This window comes from Peromyscus maniculatus, chromosome 18 (assembly GCF_049852395.1).
Source record: "Peromyscus maniculatus bairdii isolate BWxNUB_F1_BW_parent chromosome 18, HU_Pman_BW_mat_3.1, whole genome shotgun sequence".
Classification (NCBI taxonomy): Eukaryota; Metazoa; Chordata; class Mammalia; order Rodentia; family Cricetidae; genus Peromyscus; species Peromyscus maniculatus.
The window spans coordinates 1,772,874-1,793,955 of record NC_134869.1 but is presented as its reverse complement, the minus strand read 5'-3'; the positions used below and the strand labels follow the sequence as shown (position 1 = coordinate 1,793,955).

The 21,082-nt window shown below is 48.6% G+C and overlaps 1 protein-coding gene across 5 annotated transcripts in view; it reads left to right on the top strand.

Moving 5' to 3' along the window:
- Positions 1–21,082, top strand: part of Abtb3 (ankyrin repeat and BTB domain containing 3) — a 266,416-nt gene that overhangs the window by 147,916 nt on the left and 97,418 nt on the right. For all 5 annotated transcript variants that reach the window (XM_016005496.3, XM_042263134.2, XM_042263132.2 and 2 more), the window contains exon 2: positions 5,635–5,784. In XM_016005496.3, the coding sequence (XP_015860982.1) occupies positions 5,635–5,784 (150 nt within the window). The remainder of the gene's footprint in view (positions 1–5,634; positions 5,785–21,082) is intronic.

Here is a 21,082-nt window from a genome sequence, read left to right as displayed (position 1 = left end):
GAATGTGGACCCTGGCTTTCAGCTTCTTGCTTGCTTAATGGAAGATGGAGTCCAGGTTGGCATCAGTGCCAGTACAGTCAGCTCTCCCTGGCAGCTAGAGGCACATGGGGCAGAGCCCAAGCCTGTGCCCAGAGCAGCAGGCCTATGTAGTCACCCCCCACGCCCAGCATGGCACATGCATCTCCTGATTCTGGCTCCTTCCATTGCTGCATCATAACTTTGGTTACTCACGTGAAGTACCAAAGCAGACAACCTATAGAAACGGAGTATCGAGCCACCATAAGTCTTAGAAATGAAAAGGATGTTGAGTGCTATAGTTAGGGTTCCAAGGAAGGTCACTGGAATCAGAGACTGTTCCACACTGTCACCTTACATGCCCTCCCCCCCCCCAAAAAAAACAGTTTAATCTAGTGTAGGTGCAAGAAGTCAAATACATTTTAATCTAAACACAGAAAGTGCTTGGCACGGTGTCCACCCAAGTTGGTCCTCAGTAAAGCTTGGCTGGCCCCTTCATCCCTGAGGGTGAGCAGATGAAGGCTGGGGGATGGCTAGCATGGTTTTCTCCTCATGGGAAAATACATCCTTGACCCAAGTCTAGAGACAAAATAGAGAAAGGCGAGGCGCTGTGTTTGCCACAGGGCCGTGCTATGCACCTCAGAGCAGAAGCAGGCCGTAAGAGCCTGATGGCCTCCGTGACAGATAAGGCGCTGGACGTAGTGGGTCCAAGATCTCACACAGAGCAGCACTTCTTACAGTTTTCGTTCTGAGTGACCTGACCAAAAGATTCTCTTTGTCCAGTCACACAAGACTTTGGAAAGATGACCCTCAAGACTGAATCCAGATGGTGAATAGATGAGACTTCATGCTCCATAGGGCGGAGTATCTATGAGGCTCTCACACTGGAGGCCAGAGGTTCTCAGTGTGTTTTTGTTTAATCCTCACAATAACCCACAACGGTCATCATTTAACTGCTCTCTGCAGCTAGGGAAACTACCAGGACATTGGAGAAGTTTGCTCTGTCTTGAGAGGGAGCTCAGCTCTGTAGGTCAGGCAATGCTGGCCTTTCTGCTCCTCAGCAGCAGCCGTGAAACCTTGATGGCTGTGAATTCGGCATTCACAGACATAAATTGATCATATATTTTTTTTTAATTTTCAATAGTTCAATATTTATTTCAAATAATATTTGGTTAAATACCTAGGAGTGAAATGAATGGATCTTAATGGGAAATTGATTTTTTTAAAACTTTTTATTGATTCTTTGTGGATTTCACATCATGTATCCCAATCCCACTCATACCACCACCACCACCCGCGCCGCCCCGTCCCCTGGTTTCCACCCTCTGCCCTTGCAGTCTCTCCCCAAAACAAAATTTAAAAGTAAAGCCAAAACAAAACAAATTTTAAAAAATCTTGGCATGGAAGCTGGAGTGTGGCACAGTGAGTCACACAGTACACCCTTTCGTCCACACATCTTTCCTTGCAAGTGTTCATTGCAGTGAGTCATTGGTCTGGTTCGAGGCCTCTGGCTTCTGCTACCCCATCAGTACTGAGTCCTCACTGGGGCTCCCCCTGGATGTCCTATGTCATGGAGGTCCTACAGCTGTGGGTCTGCGGGACCGGCCCCTTCACATGCTCCAGCAGTTCACAGAGGGGGTGGGGGAGGGGGTGGCCAACTCCCAGCCCTGGTTCTGGGCCTGGGTGGTAGCTGGGTTGGTCCGCCTGCCAGCTTTCCCTCATTGTCACCACCAGGGCAAGCTCTCCAGCACTGCCTCCTGCTAGCTCATCCAATATGGCAGAGAGCAAGGAGCTGTGTTCTGCTCTCACACCCTCGGGTCCGGCTCACCCACATTCACACAACCAGGGTAGCTCTACTGCTTTACCCAGGTGAGGTGCAGGGCCCATTCTCCAGATTGGGGTGAGGGACAGAGCCAGCTCTTCTGTTCTCATCTCCCCGAGGCCGGCTTTCCTGCAGGTAGCAAGGAGGGGCACATTTGCCTTACCTTTGCTACCCTGTGCTATCCGAGGGAGGGGCCGGGGCAGCTGTCCTGCTCTCAGGCCCATAGGTCCAGCTCTCCTGCACCCTTGATGGGATTTTTAAGAGCCGTCAACCCTTTTTGAGGGTTTGAATGCACTCCCTCCTCAGCCAAATGTAAAATACACGAACCACCAGTCTCACAAAGACAAATTCCTCAGGTGCACCATGTGTGCGTGCGTGCGTGCGTGCGTGCGTGCGTGCGTGCGTGCGTGCGTGTGTGTGTGTGTGTGTGTGTGTGTGTGTGTGTGTGTGTACACGCTGGTGAGTGTGCATATATGTGCAAGTTGTGTATGGAGTCTGTAAGTCAACATCAGCAGTCTTCCTCCATCAATCTCAATCTGATTTTTTTAGACAAGGTCTCCCCTGAACCTAGGGCTCGCTAATTTGGCTAGGCTGGCTGGCTAGCCCCTCTCTGTACCCCAACCCCCGGGGCTAGGGTTGCAGGTGCATGCTGCTATATCTGGCTTCTATGTAACCTTCTCAGTTCCTCATGCTTACAGCAAATACTCGACTGGCTGAGCCATCTCCCCTACCAGCCCCCGAACTTCAGTTTTGAACTTGGGTCTTAATCACCAAGCCATTCTGTCCTCAGATGCAATAATAGGCTTTCATCGATACTAAAAATGATGCTCTGGCCTTCTTATTCACATAGGTACTCTCTTACACTAGAAAAAAAAATAATTATTTCAGTTTATGTGTTAAGTCCTATGTGGTGGTTTTAATGAAAATGCCATCTGTGGACTTGTAGGGAGTGGCCTAACAAGGAGATGTGGCCTTGCTGGAGGAAGTGTGTCACTGGGGTGGGCTTTGAGGTTTCAGAAGCCCAAGCCAGGCCCAGGGGCTCGCTTTCTCTTCCTGCTGCCTGCCAATTCAATCTGGATGTAGAATACTCGGCTCCTTCTCCAGCACCATGTCTGCCAGCATGCCTCCATGCTTCCCACCATGACAACAACTGACTAAACCTCTGAACTGTAAGCCAGCCCCAATTAAATGATTTCCTATATAACAGTTGCCGTGGTCTTGGTGTCTCAGCACAGTGATAAAATCTTAACTAAGACACCCTATATGGAGTTCTCAAAAAGAAAAGACTGATATATAATCTTGGCATAATAGATCAATTATAGATTTTATAAATCTCTGTCATCTAGTTTTTAAAGCGTCTTTGAATAAATAATTCCCATATCATAACTCTCCAAAGCAGTTCCAATAGGGATTGTTCATCTGCCCAGTGAAGTGTGAAGAAATCCACAGCAGGGGTTTGTATGCTGATTTCATCTCAGGTCCATGTGTGGAGGGCCTTTCTGCTTAGCACATGAAAGCTAGCCCACAAGATCTCATTTCACTCCCCTGACACCCCAGAGAAAAGGAGAATCCAGTGATTTGTCCCATCCCCCACTTCATAGAAGAGGGCACCAAGGTCCAGAGAGGTTCTGTGGCCTGTCCAAGGTCAAGTACTGGAAGCGTCAGGCCAGGGTGAGGCTTGGGGTTCAGACCCAAATTTCTTTCTCCTGTGGGGGTTCCAGACTCAAGTTTCTTTCTCCGGCGCCTGTTGATCCTGGTGGAGCAGCATACGGCTGCAGATCTGGTTAATACATAGCCAGTGAGGTTCAAGACATCATTCTTGGCTGTTTAAGGCCCCTAATCCTGCCCCCCACCCCCGGGCAAGAGAGAGGTCCGTGAGACTTACCTCAGTCCTGGGTCCTGATTTTCTGTTGTCATTTGTAGTTACCTCCTTAAGAGGGTAGGAGGTCCTGTGCTAGAGTCACAGAGACACATCAGGGACCTCAGTGAGGGACAGACCCAAGACTCATTGCCATGGCAACAGCTTCTTGGTCTGGCCTCTGACGTCACAGGTCATGTAAGGAAGGATTAGAGCATCACGGCCTGGGTCCAGAAGGAGGATGTTAGAGAGGCAAAAGTGTCCGCTGCATGGTGGGCATCTCTCTGAAGGTCGAGTCATCCCTGAAAACTGGAAGATCTTCAGGTATCCCGTGAACAGTGAGGCTGTGTTGGCCTGCCTGCCGGGTGTGGTGTGTCACACCCACACTGCCTGTTCCAGCTCCTCAGTGGGTCCTCGAAGCCATCAGGGGCTGCAGCCATCCGTTTTGTTTCATTTCGTTTTTACTATTGATAAGACAGAAGAGAAGGGAAAACAAAAACACAGTAAAGGCAGGCAGCTTTCTGTGGAAGATTGTTGAAGGCGAACATGAAAAGCATATTGTTGTGCACTGGGCTGTGATACAAAGTACGTTCTTCGGAGCTACAAAGTGTTTGACAAATAGGCAGTTGGAAACAGTCCTTAATGGAAACTTATCATTTCCAGGACTATAGGAATGTTAAAATGGAATGGGCATTTGTATCCTTTAGCCACTGTTATCATTCATTCAAAACAAGGTTTGCTCTAGCTGCCTTCTCCATGGTCTCAGCCAGCACCATGAGTGGCAGGATATGGGTGGAGCCACTGAGATCTGTGATGTGAGCAGGATGGGGAGTGAAGTGGAGTGCTGGCTTCACATTCTGCTTCCTCTCCCTCTGCCAGTGGACTAACATCGCCCAGCACCTGTACGTTAACCGTTCTCTCTCTCTCTCTCTCTCTCTCTCTCTCTCTCTCTCTCTCTCTCTCTCTCTCTCTCTCTCCTTCCTTAGATGAGCCAGCTAGCCAGGTCATGTTTTGCCCATGATAAAGGCAGAGCTCAAGATAGCAAGTTCAATGTCACAAGCATTTTTCAGGCCTCTGATTCTGTTAACATAGCCTTGATCAAAGTAAGTCTATTAATCAGACTTGAGCAGGACCACACTGTCTCCTCCTGGGGTGGCTACGGATGGGTAAATGCCTCTGGGTAGGCCACATAGCCATGTTTAGGCTGTCACTGAAGGTTTGCAGAGCAGAATGGGAGGCAAGAGTGCTGTGTTCTGGGGATTTCTGTGGACTTTCACTGCACACGGTACTGAAGTCTTAGAGACTTTCCCCTGACCTCCACCCCCATATGCATCACGACAGAGAAATCCCAAAGCCTTGCCATGAGATCACATCCCGTCCACATCAGTTAATTTACTGAGTCAATGAAGGAAGTCTTCAGAGGCCACCACCAGCAGGGACTGCCTCCCCAACACCAGAATTATTAGGCTGTCTCTGGGAGGGAGGATGATGCAGTGATCTCTGGGTTCAGGAGAAGAATCTTTCAGTGGACAGAATCATTGCCAGGCCGGGGAAAGATTCTGTTTTGTGGTCTTTGGAAATGTAGTGTCCAGACAATGCTCACATTTGTTAAAATCAGCATCCATGTCTAAAAGGGGTCCAGGGCTGGGGATGCAGTTCAGCTGGTTTCTGTATGCCTAGCATGGATACAGCCCAGAGTTTAATCCCCAGCACCAAATAAACTGCAAGTGGGTATGCACAGCACTGTAATGCCAGCACTCAGGAGACACAGGCAGGAGGGTTAGAAGTTCAAGGTCATCCTTGGCTACATAATGAGTTTTCAGCCAGCCTGAGCTCTATATACTATCCTGTCTCAAAAGGCATTGAGAGTCCAGAGCATGGGTTCCCTTCTCATCTTCTGGTGAACTGAAAAGTAACAATTTATTCTTCTCTGTCTCAGGTGTGCTGAGCTTGCCAGAGAGCCTGAACCTGCACCGAGACCCACAGCGGCCCAGCAAGCCTGGAGAACTACCCATGTTCAGCCAGTCGGAGCTGAGGACCATCGAACAGTCCCTGCTGGCCACACGTGTGGGCAGCATCGCCGAGCTCAGTAAGTGGACACTGGCTCCTCAGCCTGGCACCCTTGACACTTAACCTCTCTGTACCCAGTGGCATGCTAGTCTATCATGCCATAGGTGCTCACACTTACCTGGCCAGTGCACCTTCATTGAGTGCTTGCTGTGTGTGCAAAGCTTTGCTAGTGAAAACGGGAACGGTCTGGAGGAAGGAGGGCCTGGTAAGTGTTCAGCTCTGTCAGTACTGTAGATGGAATCCACTCCTCATCTGCCCTGAGCCTCAGTTTCCTTTTCAATTACATAGAAGAAATGATCTCAGCCCACACAGGGTGTGGTTCTGCTATGGAATACGCAGATGCCCATCTCGGGGCTTGGCACCCAGCCTGCCACAGACAATATACATGGTCCCTAAACTAAATGGTGCCCATGAACTGTTGATTTCCATGGCAGCATCTGTTGGCCACACATGTCCGATTAGCTCTCTCTCTTCTTCCAGAACACTCCACTGGTCCCTTTCTGACCCCCAGGATGAGCCAAAGTCCTTTCTGGCCTCCTACTCCCTGCCCTCTGCTCTTCCCTTGACCCTCTCTGCTCCTTGACTGTAAGAAGGAAATCTCAGGACCTTTGCACTGACTGCTCCCCCGGCCAAAACAACTCTCCACGCCTTTCTTTCTCATCACTGAGAAACAATAACTCTCTGAGGATGCTGTCTTACTTCAGGCTCCTAAAACAAAATACCAGAGTAGACAGGGGACTCAAGAGACTTGTCTTCAGGGCTTGAGAGATGGCTTAACAGTTACAAGCGCTTGCTGCTTTGCAGAAGATTCTAATTCAGTTCCTACCAGGGATATCCGGAGACTCACAGCTAACTGTAACTCCAGTTCCTCCTCCAGAAGGCCTCTTCTGGCCCCCAAGGGTATCCTCACACATGTGTACATACCCAGATGCAGGGGTACCCTCACACACATGTGCATACACAGAGGCCAGGGTACCCTCACACACATGTGCATACACAGAGGCAGGGACACCCTCACACACATGTGCATACACAGAGGCCAGGGTACCCTCACACACATGTGCATACACAGAGGCCAGGGTACCCTCACACACATGTGCATACACAGAGGCAGGAACACCCTCACACACATGTGCATACACAGAGGCAGGGACACCCTCACACACATGTGCATACACAGAGGCCAGGGTACCCTCACACACATGTGCATACACAGAGGCCATGATACCCTCACACACGTGCATACACAGAGGCCAGGGTGCCCTCACACACATGTGCATACACAGAGGCAGGGGTACCCTCACACACATGTGCATACACAGAGGCAGGGACACCCTCACACACATGTACATACACAGAGACCAGGGTACCCTCACACACATGTGCATACACAGAGGCAGGGACACCCTCACACACATGTGCATACACAGAGGCAGGGACACCCTCACACACATGTGCATACACAGAGGCAGGGGTGATGTAGATGTAACCAATCGTCTTTTTAAAATAAGAAACACAGAGCCAATGTAAAAGAGAAAGTCGAGAGGTCAGAGCTCAGAGATAAAATCTTACCTCCTGCAGTGCTCCTAACTTCCCCGCGAGAGCTACTTCCTGTTTGTCTGTGTTTAAATAGTCTTTCTGTTCTGCCTTCTCATTGGTTCTAAACCCAACCACATGACTGCCTCATCACTGCCTGTAAGTACCGCCCTCCAGGTCTTAAAGGCGTATGTCTCCAATACTGGCTGTATCCCTGAACACACAGAAATCTACCTAGCTCTTCTAACCACCACGCTCTTGCTATGGCTCTAATAACTCTGACCCCAGGGCAACTTTATTAACATAAAATTAAAATTACATTTCAGTACAAATAAAATATCACCACAGGGTACCCTCACACACATGTGCGTACACAGAGGCCAGGGTACCCTCACACACATGTGCATACACAGAGGCAGGGGTACCCTCACACACATGTATACACAGAGGCCATGATACCCTCACACACATGTGCATAAACAGAGGCAGGGGAACCCTCACACACATGTGCATACACAGAGGCAGGGATTAAGGAGAGGGAGAGGCATTTATTTCTCACTGTTCTAGAGGCTGAGAAATCCAAGCTCAGATATTTAGCTCCTGGTGAGAGCTCTCTGCCTGACTTGCAGTTGGAACCTTCTCACTCTTGCAGAAGGAGGGGGGGTCCTTCTTTTTTTAAATATATATATGATTTTTATTTTATGTTCATTGGTGTTTTGCCTGCATGGATATCTGTGTGTGGGTATCAGAAGTCTTGGAACTGGACAGATGTGAACTACCATGTGGGTGCTGGGAATTGAACCTGGGTCCTCTGGAAGAACAGCCAGTGCTCTTAACCCACTGAACCTTCTCTACAACCCCCTTCTTCCTATAAGGCCCTAATCATGAGGGCCCCACCCTCTTGGACTTGCTCAACCCTAAACATTCACTAAAGGACCTTCTTTCTAACACCATCACATAGGACGGCGGAGGCTGCCCATGTGACCTGGAGAGGACATAAGTATTCAGTCCATTGGTCCATAGCCACCTTCATCCCCTGTCACTCTTGAGTGCTACGCCCAGCAGTTACCATCCCATGGTGTACTTCATACATTTGTGTTTCCATAGTCTCCTTGTTGAGGCACAATTGACACAAATCAATTATTTCTAGTATATTTACCAGGTTGTGCAGCCATAACCATGGTCCATTTTAGAACACTTTTATTACCTCAATTAAAAAGCACAGGACTCATAACAACCCCCTCCTTCCCCTCTCCTAATCACACTCCACATTCCACTTTATTGTTTTGTATTGTCCCTCTCCCTGCTGAAAGCTGTTCTCTCTTCCTCACAGTACAATATTCGAATTGTTCACTGGTAGAACAACAGCCTCAGATGTGTGGTACGTAGTAGGGCCGCCGGAAGAATGAAGTTCAAAGGGAAGGAAGCGGGGAGGACTCCAAAAAGTATGAAGGAAATCAATTAGAATGTGTGGCCAAGTTTGCTAGCTGACTTGATTGGATTAAAAAATGCCCCGAGAGGACCACGGGGTCGGCTCTGTGGACTCAGGTGCTGCCGCCAAGCCTCATGACCCATATTCCATCCTCACGACCCACATGAAAGAAGGGAACCCTCTCCTCTGTCCTCTGACACACCCCCATGCATGCCTTGAAATGTGCACATTCACACACATAATACACAAATAAACGGTGTAAAAAAAATTAAGACATGTCTAAAAGATTAGGAAGCATTCTTCTCGGTGTGACTGTGATGGCGTTTCCAGAGACGATGAGATCATGGAGGTTTGGTCCTAATGAATGGACTCATCCCCTGAAGGATTCGTAATGTGATAGCATTGTTGGTAGGTAGCAAGAGGCAGGAGGCAGGGGCCAAGTTAGAGGAAGCAGGTCACTGGGGGCGTCCTGGGGAATACGTGTCTCACACTGGCGTCTTCCTGTATGCCTCCCTCTCTCTATTTCCCACCCACAAAGAAGCAAAGAACAACCTTTACCACACATTCCTGTCATCATGGCATTCTGCCCAAGCACGTGAGGCCAAGAGAGGACACAGGGTTTCAGAGGACTGAACCTGTGAGCCGAAGAACATCTTTCTTCTCTCGTTTCTGTCAGGCATGTTGCCATAGCGATGCAAAAAATACTCACACAGAGGAACAGTCAAGGTTGGGGTGTCCCAGGTTTGAAGGATACTTGGTTGTATACCCCCTAATTCAGGCTTGTGCCCTCCAGCCAGACCAGCTCTATCTGTTTCTTCTCTGTTGCTGTGATAAAATGCTCATGACCAAAAGCAGCCTGGAAGAGGAAACGGTTTATTTCAGCTTCCACTTTCGGGTCACAGTCCATCACTGAGGGAAGTCCAGGCACAAACTCAGGCAGGAGCCTGGAGGCAAGAGCTGAAGCAGAGGTAGCGGAAGAATGTGGCTTACGGGCTTGCTCCCAGCTCATGGCCATCCTGCTTTCTTACATAACTCAAGACTACCTGCCTGGGGATGGCGCCGCCCACAGTGGGCTAGGCCTTCCCACATCAATCAATCAACAGTCAGGATGGTTTCCCCTGCCCCCAGGTCTGAGAATGACCTGAGAAATCCCTCTGTTGAGATCCTCTCTTTCCATGTGACTTCTTGCCTGTGTCAAGTTGACAATAAAAACTGACCAGGACAGCAAGCAAAGGAAACTCTAGCTGTATTTGCTCGAGACTCAGTGGATGGTTACAAAGCTCATCTTTCAGTTCCTGGTGGAGCTGGAGTGTGGATTTCTGCACCACTAAACTGTGCAGAAGTTGATACAGCAATTCCAGCAGATCTGGAGCACTCAGAAGCTTCTGGACCCAGAATCCCACCTGCAGGAGTCCCTGGCCCATGCAGGACATGGCCATTTGGGAGACATGCTGCATCTCTGTGGTAGCAGGTCATGAGGGACCGGGAGGCTGGCACAGGCACTGAATTCGTCACCTTTTTTCACGGTCACCAACTGCCTGACAGACCAATGTGAGGGAAAGGGTCTATCTGGGCTCACAGTTTCAGAGGGTTCCTCCCCGGCCTCTTGGTTCTGTTTCTTGGCTCACCAGGAGACAGAACATCATGGTGGTGGGAGTATGTGTCCAAGGGCACTTTCTTACCTCCATGAAAACAGGATGCCAAGAGCAAGACAGGAAGAAAGCAGGGACATGATACCCTCAGGGACCCATCTCCAGAAACTACCTCTCCACCTAGGTTTTTACCTCCCAAAGTTTCTAGAACCTTCCAAAACAGCAACACTAGCCAGGAGCCAAACCTCCAAGAGATGAGCCTCTTAAGTGAAGGATACCTCATATGCAAATCATAACAAAATAGCTGCTTTCCTGACCTCTGGGTTGGGAAGTTGGAGTCCCATCCCTTTAAGACCCCTAAGCCAGTAACAATACCTTCTGACTCCTGGTTGTATGGTTGATCTAAAGATTTTTAGTAACATGACCCTGTTGGCAGTCTTGTGAAGTCTAGAGAAGCTGCCTTAGAACATTTTTTAATGCATAACACACAAAGGAAACCAAATCTTTGCATTTAAACCATAGCATAGTCATTCTGTGCTGTTTTAAGATTTATCTTTATTTTATATGTATGAGTGTTTTGCCTACAAGTTCATATGTACAACATGTGCGTGAAGTGTCTAAGGAGGCCAAAAGAGAGTGTAAGATCTCCTGGAACTGGAGTTTCAGGTGCTTGTGATCACCACGAGCGTGCTGGGAATCAAGGCCAGGTCCTCTGGAAATGCAACACCATGCTCCTGACCATGGAGCCATCTCTGCAGCCCCACAGTCTGCACTTTTATTAGCACACGATATGACAGGATCTAGCAGCAAGTCTGATGACCACATAATTCTGAGGTTGTGACATGTATGAATAAGATTCTGAGGTATCCACAAGGAGGTAAGGAATATTTGCATTTTAACACACTCCCAGGGTGTCTTGAGTGTGTGCAAAGGCTCCAGGCAACACCCGTGGGAAGCATTCTAGAAGACAGAATACCACACATTCGGACTTTCCCATTTTGTGATATGTCCTTGGCCCTCTAGCTGTAGAACCTGACTATAGGACTGGACATGTCTGTGTGTACATTGCTCGGGAAGAGGCCTCCAGGTCATGCAGCCCACATACACTGTCCTGTCAAAAGTTAGTCCCGTGGCTGGGAAGATGGTCCGGTCAGTAAGGTGCTTCTAAAGCAAGTATGAGGACACAAGTTTAGATCCTCAGCACCCACATAAGAGCATCTATAACCCTAGCACCTGGGAACAGGAAGTAGGGGTGGAGACAGGAGAACCAGAGTGTTCCCAGCCTAGCCAAATCAATAGTTCAGGTTCAAAAGACCCTGTTTCAAAAAATAAGATGGAGAACAACTGAATAGACAGATGTTGACCTCTGACCTACACACACACACACTCACACACACACACACACCTTTACGTACATTTAACACATACATATACAAAGGTTAGTCCTGAAGCACCTCAAGGGGCCCATCCAGCCTCTGTTCTAAGAAAGAATTTGCTAAGCAAATCCACGATTACCTAAACAGGCAGCCCATGGGAGCAACGTGCTGCAGAGATTGTGTTTAAGGATGATTTGCTGTGTAAATTAAACACCGTCGTCATTGGATGTTGACTTTCATGTGTGAATTGTTGGCACACAAATGGGTGTTGCTAATTGCGAGTGTGTTTTGTGCGTTCATTAAGCTGGGCCTGAAGTCGGTGTGCAGAATGCTGTGATAAGACCCAGCATAGAAGGGAACTAATAAGATTCCTCTCTTCAGATCTGACTGTAATTTAGGTTGGCCTTCTCTGCAGTCTGAATCAACACAGACTCTCTCTCTCTCTCTCTCTCTCTCTCTCTCTCTCTCTCTCTCTCTCTCTCCCTCCCTCCCTCCCTCCCTCCCTCCCTCCCTCCCTCCCTCCCTCCCTCCCTCTCTCTCTCTCTCTCTCTCTCTCTCTCTCTCTCTCTGGACACAGAGCTGTTCTTCATATTCAAAGATTGTTCTTTCCAGGTGGGTGGTAGAAACCACTGTTTTTGCAGCAGAGGTGAGATTCTTAGCTCTTGAAATAGTCTCATGGGTGAAATATTCAAGAGCAGAAGCCCTTCTTAACAGCTAGTAACGATAATAGCAGCCACTGACGTCTATGGAACCCGGGTGCCATGCTGGCTAATCTCGATTGTTAATGTGATGAGTTTAGAATCGCTGCAGAAACACACCTCTGGGTGTGTCTATAAGGATGTTTTCAGAAAGGTTTAACCAAAGGAAGGGAGATCTCCCCTGAATGTGAATGATGCTATTCCATGAGCCAGGGTCCCAGACTGAATAAGGAGAAAAGAAGCTGAGCCCCTGAAACATCTCTCTGCTTTCTGCCTGTAGACAGTGTAACCATCTGCTTCAAAGCCCTGCTACCATGCCTCCCCAGCCTTGATGGACTGGCCTCTCACACTGTGGGCCAGAATAAACACTTCTTCCTCAAGGTGCTTTTGTTGGGTATTTTGTTACAGCATCAATAAATAATTAATAGAGATGCTGTGATAAATCTACAGATGTGCTTTTGATGTCTTGTCCCTACTTTGTGATCTGGGGGTGGAAGCAAGAGGAACTGAAGCTGTATGTCCTCCATCAGTCTCACCTGTGAGCTGAAGGACTGGAAATCGAATGCAGGCTTCAGAGGGTAAATCTGCCACACATCCCACCAGGGTCACCTGAAGAGGCACCACTCAGATCCCAGAGCCCCCTCCAAAAGGATGGGGTACCAGGTGGGGTTGTGGTCCTCCAGATCTGAGGACCTGCAGTTTGCTCTGGGGGTATACAGGTTCCGAACTAAACTGGAGACACACAACATTCAGAAAGGTTGCCAAGTCTGAGGAGGGGACCGGCCCTGAAGGCTCTCCCCATGCCACTTTGCTTGTTCCTTCAGTAAATTACATTAAGATTCTGAACTGCCCTGGGCTGCTGGGATGCCTGGAGCTCTTGCCTTTAGCCCTCCTGTTATGGGGCTTCACTTCTTATCCTGAAAGCTCCCCAAGGCCACATGTTGAAAGCTTATCTTCCACTCGGAAGCTTATCTTCCAGCCAGTGGCCAGTGTGGGGTGTCCTTGAAGGGAATATTGGGATGCCAGCCCTCCCTGTCTCTCTTGCTGTCTCCTGGATGCTGTGAGGTGAAGATGGGTCTTCTATCTAATGCTTGTCCCATGAGCTGCCACAGACCCAGAGTGGCGGAGTCCAGAGACCGTAGACAAAATTCATTCTCCCTGTAGTAATTACTTCAGGTATTTTGTCACTGTGGTGGAATGCTGATGGACGTATAGTCTTGGGGTAAAATCACTCACCACTTCTGAATCTTCTGTGTGTAAAGGACATGACATTCACTCCAGGCATCATTAGTATTCTCACTTCACAGATAACTAAAGTTGGGTGTGAGGAAGGATAGTGTCTTGCCCAAGGATACATAGCCAGTAAGTAGGATGGTCTTGGTTCAAATGGCTTTCTTCGTCCTCTCTGCCATATCTGAATAAACTTTATATTCTGAGCATCTCGTATACCACCCACGGCTCAGCAAATGTCCCTGGAATGACAAATTAATAGCCCGAAGTGACCTCTCTATGACACAAAGACTGAAGAACATGCTGTAGGTTTGGGAGCTCAAAGAGTGTAAGCCAGACTAATACCAAGTTTCCTGTTGGACTTCAGAGCTGGGGGAGACGAACATATCCATGGCCTCAAAACGTAACGGTGAGGTGACATCCTAAGGGAGCATGTCATCCCCACACTGACTTGGAGTCTGTGGGCAGCTGTGGGCACCCCTGAGTGGTCATGGGGCTGGACTTCCTGAGGAGGCATCTACTCCCCCAAGATAGGCATCAGTGATAGGTCAAACAGTTCCACCCGAGTCTAGCTTATTGAGTTTACTGGAGTTACTTACAGGACAGGCAGTTGCATCACTGAAAAGCCATCCCAGTGAGGATGACAACTCATCAGAAGCTGCACCCATGAAGCCCTGCCCACCTTTCAGACAGCTTGTCTGGTGGGAAAGTCTCCTCTCCCCAGCAGGGCAGTACTTTCTCCTCAGCAAATGTTACTGCTTACATCATCTTGTGTTCTGGTTAGCTCTTGTCAACTGGACACAAACTAGAGTCGTCTAGGAAGCAGGAACCTCAGCTGAGAAACTGCCTCCAACAGACTGAACTGTAGGCATGTCTATGGGGTGTTTTCTTAATCGCTAATTGATGTGGGATGGTCCAGCCCGCTGTGGGTGGCAGCATCCCTAGTCAGGTAGACCTGGACTGTGTAAGAGGCTAGCTAAGCCTGAGCCTGTGAGTGAGCTAGCTAGCAATGTTCCTCTGTGGTTTCTGCTTAGGATTCCTGTTTGAGTGCCTGCCCTGACTTCCTATAGTGATGGAAATGTAAGCCAAATAAACTCTCTCTTCCTCCAAGTTGCCTTTGGTCAGAGAACTTAGACACTCCCCTCATGCTTCTGCCAGAGGCATCTCACTAGCTGCTCTCATGCCCAGAAAGCTCTTGTCCCCGGTACTCACAGGGTTTCTGCTTGGCTTCCTTCAAGTCTCAGCTATACTATCACCCCCTGAAGATACCTTACTGTGCCTGCACCCCACTGATCCCTCCCTCATCACTCTCTATACCCGTTTCTTCCTCTCCTCTCCCCTTCCCTCCCCTCCCCTTCCCTCTCCTCCCCTTCTCTCATCTCCCCTCCCCTTCCCTCCCCTCTCCTCCTCTCCTCTCCCCTCCCCTTCCCTTCTCTCCTCTCCCCTCCCCTCCCCTTCTCTCCTCCCTCTCCCCTCACCCCTCCTCTCCTCTCCCCTCCCCTTCTCTCCTCTCCTCTCCCCTCCCTCCCCTCCCCTTCTCTCCTCTCCTCTCCTTCCCTCCCCTCCTCCCCTCCCCTTCCCTCCCCTCCCCTTCTCTCCTCTCCTCTCCTCTCCCCTCCCCTCCCCTCCCCTTCTCTCCTCCCTCTCCCCTCCCCCTCCTCTCCTCTCCCCTCCCCTTTCCTCCCCTCTCCTCCTCTCCTCTCCCCTCCCCTTCCCTTCTCTCCTCTCCCCTCCCCTCCCCTTCTCTCCTCCCTCTCCCCTCCCCCCTCCCCTCCCCTCCCCTCCCCTCCCCTCCTCTCCTCTCCTCCTCTCTTCTTGCCCCTTACACACTCCTCTCTCCTTTTCTCACTTCTTTCCCTTCCTTCTTTTCAAAATGAAGGGGTGGTCTCAGCATAGATTTGGGCAGAAGCAGCCCCCTCTCGGAATGTGTGATCTTTTTCCAGGAGTCACCCCTGGCTCACACAGTCTCCGCTTCTAAGGGGCTGTACATAAGAGCTGGAGCTAGACAGGTTCGAGATGCATCCCCTGGGCTGTCACGGAAGATGATTGTAGGTGATGCACAGAACCTTTTTAATTTTAATTACTATGTATATTTCATGAGCATGAGGAAATATTGGTCTTCCATTTATGGTACTGATATAAAGTTTCCTTTTAAAATAAGTTTATTTGTATGAACAAGTAAGGCAATTTAAAGAGAAATATTAAGTAAATAAATTGTACAAGCTGTGCACAGATAAAAGAGACATCATGATGGTAATTCCCAGGTGGCTGACATTTGAGAAACAGAATTATCAGTGGATGGATTCTCAGATAGCTTCCTTGAACTGAACTCCAGCTGCCCAAGCTCAGAGCAGCTGGTGAAAAAAATGAATTTTTGTTTGAGGCTCATGTCACAGACAGGGAAGACAGCAGGTAGCACTTACAGAGTGGAGAGTTCCAAACAGAGATAGTGAGAGTGAAAATCTCTATTCCCATTCATCTCGAATGAGTAGCCCTCATCAGAGATATGTTGAGGGCTTCTAGTCCAGGGATGAAGATGACAGTGATGAGGGAAATCATGCGATGAGTGAAATGGTGCAATAATGTTGGTGATGGTGGAGAGGATGGTGATGATGGAGATCATGGTGATGATTGAAGTGATGCAGTAATGTTGGTGATGATGGTGACGATGATGATGATGAACATGGTGATGACTGAAGTGATGCAGTAATGTTGGTGATGATGGTGATGAACATGGTGATGACTGAAGTGATGCAGTAATGTTGGTAATGATGGAGATCATGATGATGATGAACATGGTGATGACTGAAGTGATGCAGTAATGTTGGTAATGATGGAGATCATGATGATGATGAACATGGTGATGACTGAAGTGATGCAGTAATGTTGGTGATGATGGAGATCATGATGATGATGAACATGGTGATGACTGAAGTGATGCAGTAATGTTGGTAATGATGGAGAGGATGGTGATGATGAACATGGTGATGATTGAAGTGATGCAGTAATGTTGGTGATGATGGAGATCATGGTGATGATGAACATGGTGATAATTGAAGTGATGCAGTAATGTTGGTGATGATAGAGATCATGATGATGATGAACCTGGTGATGATTGAAGTGATGCAGTAATGTTGGTGATGATGGAGATCATGATGATGATGAACATGGTGATGACTGAAGTGATGCAGTAATGTTGGTGATGATAGAGATCATGATGATGATGAACATGGTGATGATTGAAGTGATGCAGTAATGTTGGTGATGATGGTGATAATGATGATGATGATGAACATGGTGATGATTGAAGTGATGCAGTAATGTTGGTGATGATGATGATGAACATGGTGATAACTGAAGTGATGCAATAATGTTGGTAATGATGGAGATCATGGTGATGATGAACATGGTGATAATTGAAATGATGCAGTAATGTTGTTGATGATGGAGAGGATGATGATGAACATGGTGATGATTGAAGTGATGCAGTAATGTTGGTGATGATGGAGATCGTGATGATGATGAACATGGTGATGATTGAAGTGATGCAGTAATGTTAGTGATGATGATGATGATGATGAACATGGTGATGACTGAAGTGATGCAGTAATGTTGGTGATGATAGTGACGATGAACATGGTGATGACTGAAATTATATGATAATCATTGTGGGGACATCAAGGTGGCAGAAACTTGAAGCAACCAGTCACATTCCAACCATAGTCCAGAGCAAAGAGCAATGAATTAATGCCTGCAGGCTCCCCTCAGTCTTCCACAGTGCAGGGTTCTCACCTGCAGTGGGTAGGGCTCCCATCAACTAACATAACCGAAATGACCCTGGAATGTATGCCAGCGGGCCTTCTCCCTGATGATCTTACCCTCTGTCATGTCAGCAATTAACACTTAACAACCTCTGTCCCTCCTCTAGCAGCCACCAACTGCGTGTGAACCTTCAGGGCCCCATGAGCTCCTCCCTCAGGAGAGCATTTGAGAGAAAGAATATTCTAGTCTGACCCTGGACAAAAGTGCAGGGAAGGAAATACCTACCCCCAGGTGCCAGAATTCAAAGTTCAGAAATTGCAGAAAAGTTGGATAACACCAATAATCCCCCGGGGCAGAAAAACCACTGGTCAGCACCCGCTTTCTCCGTCTCCTGACATTCACTTTGTGCATACTTTTTAATAACATAATCCTGATCACACTGTAAGTAACTTTTGAGGTTCACACTTCCCTACTTACCATTTTAATGAAGATTCCCTCTCACGATATTGCAGTTTTGTGTAGTTTTAGTGTCTGCCTAAGTTTATTATTTGATCTTGTGGGTGTGCTAGTTTCTTTCTTATTATTTTTGGACATTTGTTTGTTGGATTTGGGAGTCTGTAAATAAGGTTTGAGTGCCAATCCTCGTGGATGAAGATTCTGGTGCATTTTGAATTTTAACACTGGGACACATTCCCAGAAGTGGATTACTGACTCAGGGGACTGGAGCGTTTGATAATACATTTGCCGCATAAAGCCAAATTGCTCCAAGATGGACTGAGGGCTGGCCAGCTGAACTAGGCTGCCTTTAGAGGAGGAAATTGGGCCACTGTAGCGAGAAACACACAGAACCTTGTCTGACCCCACCTTGCCCTGCAGCCTGGGCCTCAGTTTCCCATTTCGGCAGCATGGACCTTCAGGACTAGATTCTTTGTTGTGACTACTGATTGTGCGCAGGATGTTCAGCAGGGTCCCTAACCTCAGCCCACTCGGTACCAGTAGCAACTCCATAAGTATGAAGAGCAAATATGTCCCCAACTTTGCCAAATGTCTCCTGGGATTGAAGGCCACCCCAGCTGAGAGCCACAGCAGCGACACTGAACAGTGTCAATGTGCACTGTAGAGGCTGTGGGCACAGGAAAGGGCATACTAGGTGTCTTGGTGGTGCTCAGTGCCTAGCAGGTGCTTATACTGGTCATCAAAACAGTGGGGAAATGGTTTGCCCACTGCCGGGAGCCCTTCAGAGAGAAAGCCTGGAGCCACTCCCAACTCTGGGAGTCTCGGCTGACAGGCTAAGGACCTGAGCACCTCTGTCCTTCTCCAGGTATTTGGAAAACAAAACAACCAAAATCTGGGAAAGATGGGCAGGGAGGGGGCTGAGTTAGTAAAATGCTTGCCACACATGCATGAAGACATGAGTTTGATCCCCCAAAACCCACATTTAGAAGAAAAAAAAAAGCTCTGGGGCAGCACCCGAAATTCCACAATCCCATCTCTGGGACTCACTGGCCAGCTGGTCTATTCCAGTCACTGAACTTCAGTGAGACACTGTGCTTCAAAAATAAATAAGGTGGAGAGTGATTGAGGAAGACATCTAGTGTGGACCACCTCTCATAAACACACACACACACACACACACACACACACACACACACACACACACACAAATAAATAAATAAATAAATAAATAAATAAATAAATAAATAAATAAAAATAAAAAATAAAAACGCACAATCACTTCTGGGGTCTCTGGGATGGAAGCCTCATGCCCTCACCCCTGTTGCTTATTTTGGAAGACGACATCGTAGTGGTCTCCAAGGAGAACTGAAATACTCAGTCACTGGGGAACCGAAGTTCTTTATGCCGCACCTGGCCAAGACCCCCTCAGAGCTGCCAGCTTCAAGTTCCTTCAGCTCACTGGACACCCAGCCTCTCTACAGGATCCACCCAGCTATTTTTGAGACTCCACCAAGTGACATGTCCCATGGAGCCACCACTCCTTCCCGTCTTCCTGTGACTCAGTACCGAGGCTGCCCACAGAGACCTTGCTGCACAGTGACCCACTCAATACTCCAGGCCTTGCTCCTACCTGTGGTCCCGGCCACCAGAGGACCCTGACATGCACAATCAGAGCTCTGCCCCAAAGCTACACCCAGGGACTGCACTGAACCCCACTGGACAATGCACAGAAGGCTATGGTCAATTGATGCCTGTGAGGGGGAGCTGAACTTCTGGTGATCTTCGGAGGCCTGGGGGTGGGGGTGGAGTGTTCTCCCTAACAGTTCACACTCAGCTCTTTCCCTGTGTGGCAGTGTGATTTGGGGTAGAGTCCCTCCTCACTTACAATATGGATATACCACGAGAAACCATCACTTCAGTGTTACATATGCAAGGTTTTCAGCACAGAGCAAGTCCTTAGATGTGGGCTTGTTGATGTCGGAAATGGTCCCACATCTGAGCTGCTGGCTCCTGTCCTATTGGCAGCTTTCAGTCTTCTCGGCCCTGCTGATCCCAGAGCCCAGCACCCTGCTGTTCCTCCACCACCTTGTTTGGTGCTCTTCAGTGCAGTAGACCTCCTCTTCTGTTCCCCACACGCAGGCACCCCAAGACCTTCCAGCCCGTATGCCCTTCAGAGGATTTCCTTCCTAGCTGCCTCTTTTTCTTTCTTTGCTGTTTCTCCCAGCTTCTGGAAAGGGAGAAAGATAGCCCGGCTCTGGGCTAGGCACTGAGTCAAGCTTCAGGAGAGGGAGAAGGATAGCCCGGCTCTGGGCTAGGCACTGAGTCAGAACAGAATATTGTTTGATCACAGACGTGATCACTGGGGTGTCTAAGATCAAAGTGCGGCCCCGGGGGCTGCTCTCTGCTACCCACATGGTGCCCTGCCATCTCTCTAAGGTGGCAATAAGCAGAAGGGTGAGAGAGGGAGTATTCTGAACCCAAACACGGAGTGGATTTCCCTTTCCTGTCTTTCTGTTTTATCAGGGACCTCAACTGACTGGGTGACCACATTGGGGAGATCTTCCTTAGCCCATGGATTTAAATGCCAGTCCTGTCGGGAAATGTCCACACAGACACACTCAAAAACGCTCTGCCAGCGTCCGACAGCCCCTAATCCAGTCAGGTTGACATCTCAGTTACCACTGCAGCTGCTGCTCAGCCCCTTGCATCTGCCGGCCAGGCAACTACCCTGTGGGCTGTACTCCAGCACCTCCCATCAGAAGCCTCGGAGCTCCAAATCTTGTTTCGAGCAGGATGGTGAAGCGGCATCTCTACTCACTGGGAGGGGCTTGAGGACCTTACGTCCTTCTAATGGCTCTGACTGTACTCTTGCCCGTCATCATTTATGGTGGTGGCTCCTCTTTTAGATAAAGCAGGACCCTAGAGTTTTAAATCCTCAGAGGAAAAACTCCTGCTCATCATAGAGCTTCGTGTTCTTGGATTTTGAGTTTAGGTCAAGTGTGTCATTGAGAGTCTCGGTGTGATGATGGAAATGAGCAAGCTCTGGGGCTTGCATTGGGCCAGACAGTACAGGATGGGATGGGAGAGGCTAGCATAGACATTGTGTTGGTGGGGGTGGGGGGGGAGAGAGAGAGAGAGACAGAGACAGAGACAGAGAGAGAGACACACAGAGAGAGACAGAGAGAGAGACAGAGAGAGAGACAGAGAAACAGAGAGAGAGAGAGAGACAGAGACA